The 6,872-nt window shown below is 44.6% G+C and overlaps 1 protein-coding gene across 2 annotated transcripts; it reads right to left on the bottom strand.

Moving 5' to 3' along the window:
• Positions 1-2,566: 2,566 nt before the first annotated feature.
• Positions 2,567-6,571, bottom strand: LOC118364617 (zinc finger protein 27). 2 transcript variants are annotated; one of them, XM_035746319.2, is made up of 3 exons: positions 6,341-6,571; positions 5,878-6,061; positions 2,567-5,740 (listed from the first exon to the last, which is right to left on the bottom strand). In XM_035746319.2, the coding sequence occupies exons 1-3, from the start codon at positions 6,359-6,361 to the stop codon at positions 4,263-4,265; spliced, it is 1,683 nt and encodes a 560-aa protein (XP_035602212.1). In that variant the 5' UTR covers positions 6,362-6,571; the 3' UTR covers positions 2,567-4,262. The 2 variants fall into 2 exon arrangements, with proteins under 2 accessions (XP_035602212.1, XP_035602211.1); XM_035746318.2 differs by having other exon boundaries at positions 6,335-6,570.
• Between the last annotated feature and the right edge of the window lie 301 nt (positions 6,572-6,872).

Raw genomic sequence — 6,872 nt, 5'->3', positions numbered from 1 at the left:
CTTGTTGTCATTGCAGGGAAGACATCCTCCTCCCTCATGTGGTACCCTTCCTGCAGGCTCATCCTGACATGACCCATCATGACAATGCCACCAGCCATACTGCTCGTTCTGTGCGTGATTTCCTGTAAGACAGGAATGTCAGTGTTCTGCCATGGCCAGCGAAGAGCCCGGATCTCAATCCTATTGAGCATGTCTGGGACCTGTTGGAATGGAGGGTGAGGGCTAGAGCCATTCCCCACAGAAATGTCTGGGAATTTGCAGGTGCCTTGGTGGAAGAGTGGGTATCTGAGTATAAGCCCTTATTTGATGCCAACACAGCTGATCTACAATATCTTGTCAAGTAGTGGTGGAAAAAGTACCCAATAGTCATACTTGAGTAAAAGTAAAGATACCTTTATAAAAAATTACTCAAGTAAAAATCATGCTGTAAAATACTACTTGAGTAAAAGTCTAAAAGCATTTGGTTTTAAATATACTTAAGTATCAAAAGTAAATGTAATTGCTAAAATATACTTAAGTATCAAAAGTAAAAGTAAAACTATGAATCATTTCAAATTCCTTATATTAAACAAACCGGATGGCAGTGGTGGAAAAAGTACCCAATTGTTACACTTAGGTAAAAGTATAGATACCTTAAAAGAACGTTACTCAAGTAAAAGTGGAAGTCACCCAGTAAAATACTACTTGAGTAAAAGTCTAAAAGTATTTGCTTCTAATTATACTGAAGTATCAAAAGTAAAAGTATAGATCACTTCAAATTCCTTATATTAAGCAAAGCAGACGACACCATTTTCTTGTTTTGAAACTGTACGGATAGCCAGGGGCACACTCCAACACTCAGACATTATTTACAAACGATGCATTTGTGTTTAGTGAGTCACAGAGCAGAGGCAGTAGGGATGACCAGGCATGTTCTCTTGATAAGTGAATTGGACACTTTTTCTGTCCTGCTAAGTATTCAAAATGTACTTTTGGGTGTCAGGGACAATGTATGGAGTAAAAATTACATTATTTTCTTTAGGAAAGTAGTGAAGAAAGAAATTGTCAAAAATATAAATCGTAATGTACATAACCTCAAAAAACTACTTTAGTAGTACTTTCAAGTATTTTTACATGACTGTTGTCAAATAAACTAACTTGAAGGACAATGCTGAACAGAGTTCACATTTGCAGTTGAATTAAAACGAATAAGCCTACATAAAATGTAAGTGTATAGAGAGAGTAGAATACAATTCACTCAGTTAAAGTAAATAAAATTATATTTACCAATACTGCTGTGAGCATGGGCAATTACTAAAATCGCAAAGAGGATAAAACCTCTCATGTTTGTTATTGGATTCTGGCTATTGATGAGTATTTCCACTCTGCTTCACTTGTCTGTATCCAAATACTGCAAATCCCTCTGAATGTGGAAAGGAACGTCTGGCACTGTACTTATTGATACTGGAGGAGGCGTGGCTTCCAGGGTTGTCTTTCTTTCAAAGTATGGAAACAAGTTTTACACACACCTCTTTCTTTCCACGTGCCGAGGTGTTTTTTTCTGTTAGGTTTTAAATAACTGTTCTCCACTGTTGTAGATATTAAGTAAAAACAAGACGTGTATATATTGATAACAATGGGAGTATACGCTCCAATTACCAATCACTTGTTAGTGCGTCACTTGTCTCCGTGTGCTCAGGATGTTGGTGTAGTTTCACGCAGGTCAGTGCTATACGGATCATTGGAAAGTCCCTACCCTAACCACAACCATAGCACTTACCTAACATTTTAAAATTCTACTTTAATGGGGAAGGGATGTCCCAAAGATCCCAGATAGCACTGACCGTGTCATGCATGGTTCTCCAACCCGGTTCCTGGAGAGCTACCCTCCCGTAATTTTTCGCTCAGGACTGTAGCTCACCAGGATCATGATTGGAGAGACGTACTGCCATCTATAGGTCAATTACCTATCATTAACCAAACCAGTACCGACTTCAGGTGGGTCCGAAAATGGTTCCGTTTACACTTAATTACATATCATGACAAGTGGAAGGACGCTCTTTACCCATGAATGACTGTTCTGCGTCGCCTGATTTTACGCAGCACTTGAGATCGTTTCAGCGCGACCAAATAAACACTTGCAAAACCTATAACAAAATCAACTCTTTCCAAAAGGTCATGTGAAATGCTGTTGAGTTTCGAGGAACCGTGAACAAACTTGAAACAGAGCCTTTTCATGGACACATTTTGATTTGTCATACTCCCAAGAACGCCCGACTCATACGTTTTTCATTTTTCTGTTTCTAGTAAACCAATTGTGCTATTTCTGTAGTGTCATCACTAGTGGCTTGTCATGCTATATGTCTGATATAAGATCTCCCAGATAATTGTACAAGCCTTGCCTGTTGTTGGGAATCCCAGCTGACCGTGGTTTTAGTATCAGTTTATACCAGTTAGTAAACATCTGAGACACTCAGAAGCACATCTTGGGTCAAAGAGGCTGGAATGAAATTATCATTACAAAAGGCCCTATAGATGATCATTTTAAACAACCCTGAATGACTGAGGGCAATCATTTACTGAAAAAAACAGACGGATATATAAAATGTATTTTGACAGGGAGACATCTCTTTTACAGATGAGCCCTGTCTGTATACATACACACTATATACATCAATATAGACAAATAATCACATCAACACACAATCATAGAAAACCAACACATTCTCCGGTAAAAAGGTCCTCAATCAGTCTTTTGTCCTCGAGGCTCCAGAATACCAAAGAAGGGAAGTTGGCCAAACAAAAGTTTCAATAGTTTCAGTGTCTGGAAATAAAAGACCCCAGGCAACAGTAACGTTTGAAAATATTGGGAGGCAACACAGATATCTAGATCAATAGTTCAACCTTTTTCAGTAACTGGACCCCCACCTGAATTGTGCTCAGTCTGGACTACTCCTGAAGCACAGGGGGTTGGTGGCACCTTCATTTGGTAGGATACGCTCATGATAATGGCTGGAGCGGAATCGGTGGAATGGTATCAAATACATCAAACAAATGGTTTTCATGCGTTTGATTCCAATTCCATTCCATTTACTCCATTCCGGCCATTATCATGAGCCATCCTCCCCTCAGCAGCCTCCACTGCTGAAATACCCCTTCATGTGCAAGTACCCCCTGTGGATAGGCCAAGTACTCCCAGGGGTCCTAGTACTACTGGTTGAGGAACCACTGATCTAGAGAAGGGTGTCAAACTCATTCCATGGAGGGCCTAGTGTCTACAGGTTTTTGTCTTTTCCTTTCAATTAAGCCCAAGACAACCAAGTGTGGGGAGTTCCTTACTAATTAGTGACCGCAATTCATAAATCAAGGACAAGGGAGCAGCTAAAACCCGAAGACACTCGGACCTCCGTAGAATGAGTGACACCTGTAGCCTTGACAGACTAGTTTCAGTGTCTGTGTTTCTGCTGCTATGCTTCTAAATGTCCACTAGGTGGAGATCTAAAGCAATAGAAAACAGGTCAACAAACCATGTGTCTCTGAGAAATGATCCTGATAAAAAATATACTTTGTATAAGAAATATCTTCCAACAGTGAAGATATTGATCCTCAATAAAATCACTAAACCACTAACATATCAGTTGTCATGAAGTTTAGTACAGTGTGGTTTATGCAAATATATGTATTTTTTATGTACTAGAATGATCTAATCTGACATCAAGGCACAATGAGCTAAATAGATATTATTACAAAATATATATTACATAATGATGCTAAATACAACATATCCTCACTTCTGCACTTACTTTTTATGTATTATTTAACCTTTATGTAAACTAGGCAAGTCAATTAAGAACAAATTCTTATTTATGGCCAACCCCGCCCACACCCTCCCCTAACCCCTAACCTGTGCCACCAGCGGTCTCTGGTGGCAGTACAGCGCCCTTAACCACTGCGCCACCCGGGAGGCCGGTACTTGACTTTTTGACAAAGAGAAAGTTGGACTCACAAAATGTGAAAACTATCGCAAAAGACTTCCTTAGGCCTGGAATCTTTTACAGTGGAATTCAACCTGAAATATGTCATAGATCCCATTGATAGACACTTAATGTTTCACTTTGTCTTCTCACCCTCCCTTCACCAACATGCCTTTACACATTTTCCTCCTCGATGAGTCTCAAGCTTTCGGCCTCTTCTCACCTCTCCATGTTCCCATTCCAGTTTTCCCACCTCTCCCTTAGCCTTTGATCCAACAATCTACTGCATCAAGCTTCCATCTCTCCCTCTCACCCCTCCCCCTCAGTGTCCCCCAGGTCATCCTCCTCTACCCCTTCTGTAGAGTAGTGCACCAGAGTTTGGTGTCTGTTTCTGGAGGGAGCGTCCTCAAAACGCAGGCCACAGTCCTCACAGGTGTACAGCTGAGCCCTCCCTTCCCTGCTACTGTCTGGTTCTGCTCTTCCGGAGTGGATCTTCACACCGCTAGACTGGAACTGGGCCTCTTTGTCTGAGGTTATAGTCAGACCTGATCCTGGAGGAGCAAGGAGAGACCCAGGGGAAAGGATTTTGGTCGGGGCAGGAGTAATGCTAGAGCACACGTCAGTATGGGGGCTGTTGCGTATCCTGTTTGGATTGGCGCTGGGGCGTCCCACAGCAGCTGAGCTGCCTAGACTCTGTCTCCCCCTATGGGACCCACCGGCCCCTCCACCCCCTCCCATATCCGACACCATCCCATGGACAGTGCGCTGGTGGAAGCGGATGCCGGAGCGGTTGGAGAAGCCCTTCCCACAGAGGCTGCACACAAACGGTCGTTCCCCCGTGTGGATCCTTGTGTGGATCTTCAGTGCCCCCGACTGGGTGAAGCACTTCCCACACTGGGTGCAGCGGTAGGGCTTCTCACCTGTGTGGGTCCTTTGGTGGGCCCGGACCCCGGCCAGGTGGGGGAAGCCCCTCCCACAGTAGGTGCAGGTATAGGGTCTCTCCCCAGTGTGGATGCGACGGTGGATCTTCAACGCTCCTGACTGGCTGAAACTCTTGCCGCAGTCAGGGCATGAGTAGGGCCGGGCGCCGGTGTGTACGTTGAGGTGGATGCGGAGGTTGGAGTGGGAGTTGAAGGCGCGCCCGCACTCAGTGCACAGGAAGCCACCAGCCTTGTGAGCGTGCTGGGTGCGCTGGTGTTGTAGCAGCTGAGAAGGTCGGGGGAAGGAGGCTGGACAGTGCATGCATGGGTGTAGGGTGGGGGACACTGTGGTCACCCCTCCAACATGGTTCTGGGGGGGGTTGTGGCCCTGCTGGTGGCGGAGGAGCTGGGAGCAGGAGGGGAAGGAATGCTGGCAGGACAGGCAGGAGAAGGTGCCAGAGGACAGGCCATGGTGGGAGTGGTGGTGGGGCAGGCAGGTGGTAAGTGGGGAGTGGTGGTGGTAGTGGGTGTGCGTCTGGGAGAAGGGAAAGTCTGCTGCCCCCTGTTGGTGGTGCAGTAGCTGGGTGCAGGTCTGGAAGCCCCGGCGGCAGCAGAAACAAGGGAAGGTTGGAATTTGAGGCAGGGGGCTTGGTGAAGAAGTACCCTGGTTAGTGGAAGTGGTAGGGGCTGGGCTGGGGCTATGGGTGCTGGTCTCCTTGTCCTGACTCTGGGGCTGACTGAGTTCTGGGCTGTAGGTGCTGCTGGGCTCGGGCTGTGAGGACACAGTGCCTCTGGGCTTTATGGTCTGGAAGGAGGAAAATGAGGAAGAGTATGGGCAACCAGGGCAAGTGCAGGTATGATGCTGAGCTGTGTACAAGTGGGGGAAAAGACAAAAGCAAGAAAATAGATTTATTATAAAGCCAGACAAGCCATTACCTATGAAAACAAAAGTTTCCTTGGTATTCCCTGTCCTTTCCTATTACTCCACAATGTTCTCCACTCACCTTGTCCACTGATGTCTCTGGCCTCTCTAATGCTCTCTACCTGGGCCTGGACCTGTCTGGGCTGGGCTGAGCCTGGGGCTGAGCCTGGGCCTGCTGGTGGGGAGTCTTTTAGCCCCAGAGCCCCCCCAGACACCATCAGGTCTCCAATGAACTGGTGCATCTCCAACCAGGAGCATGGGTCATGCTGGGTGGGGAAATGAAGAGGAAGGATAGGTGTCAATTGTAAATAGCAATGAGATTGCTTATACTACAACAGGTTTAATTTGTGACTTACATATACATTAGCAATAGTTATCAGTTTAACAAATATTTAAACTGTATTATATTTTTTACAATAATACTTTTTTAATCCAAGACTGCTCTTTGATTCCTTTCTTATTATGGATAGAAATAGGCTACACAATCATATTCTCACTTCTTCAAAATATGCATTTTATTGTCAGGCCTATATACTTACGCTCACCGCGAACTTGTCTTTGTCCATGTAGAATAATGTGTAGTTATACAACGTTTTTGCCGTCTGTTCGTTTCATCAGCCTACATTGCTCAAAGCAAGAGAAAGGAATTTGAGCTTCGTAACCCAACAGTCTTTCGATCGACATTGAAAGGGATATCTATTGCAAGCTGTTGTGTTCTTTACGCCCGCCACATTTCCCTACTTGTGTCATCTCCGCCGGATTTGACAAATTATTTCCGGACTTTCTTACCATGTGACAATATTTGTAGTCTTTTCTTCAACCGAGCTCTGTACTGTGCGCATTAGCACTATCCATCTGTCTCGAGGAGGTAGGCCTATATAATTACAGACCTACCTAGCCGAGTTCATCATTTATTAACATCTCAAAATTCAACACTGGAATTACAACGCGTTGGTTAAATGTTAGGTTATGTTATATTAATATTTATATCAGCGTGTTTACGATGAGATACAAACACTTACCACAGTGCCTTCCCGCGTTCCTCTCCAGCACTCAAGTAAGAGTGTTCTGTAAAGG

Source organism: Oncorhynchus keta, chromosome 31 (genome assembly GCF_023373465.1).
Source record: "Oncorhynchus keta strain PuntledgeMale-10-30-2019 chromosome 31, Oket_V2, whole genome shotgun sequence".
NCBI classification, from domain to species: Eukaryota; Metazoa; Chordata; class Actinopteri; order Salmoniformes; family Salmonidae; genus Oncorhynchus; species Oncorhynchus keta.
The sequence above is the reverse complement of the archived record's forward strand: the minus strand, read 5'-3'. Positions and strand labels throughout refer to the sequence as shown.

Excerpts from the sequence above, each read along its gene's own strand:
- LOC118364617 (XM_035746318.2), bottom strand. The coding sequence starts at position 6,361 with ATGGACAAAGACAAGTTCGCGGTGAGC. Across the intron at positions 6,062-6,334 it reads AAGACAAGTTCGCGGTGAGC|CATGACCCATGCTCCTGGTT; the intron begins GTAAGTATATAG and ends TTCCCCACCCAG. Across the intron at positions 5,741-5,877 it reads CAGAGACATCAGTGGACAAG|CTCAGCATCATACCTGCACT; the intron begins GTGAGTGGAGAA and ends ACTTGTACACAG.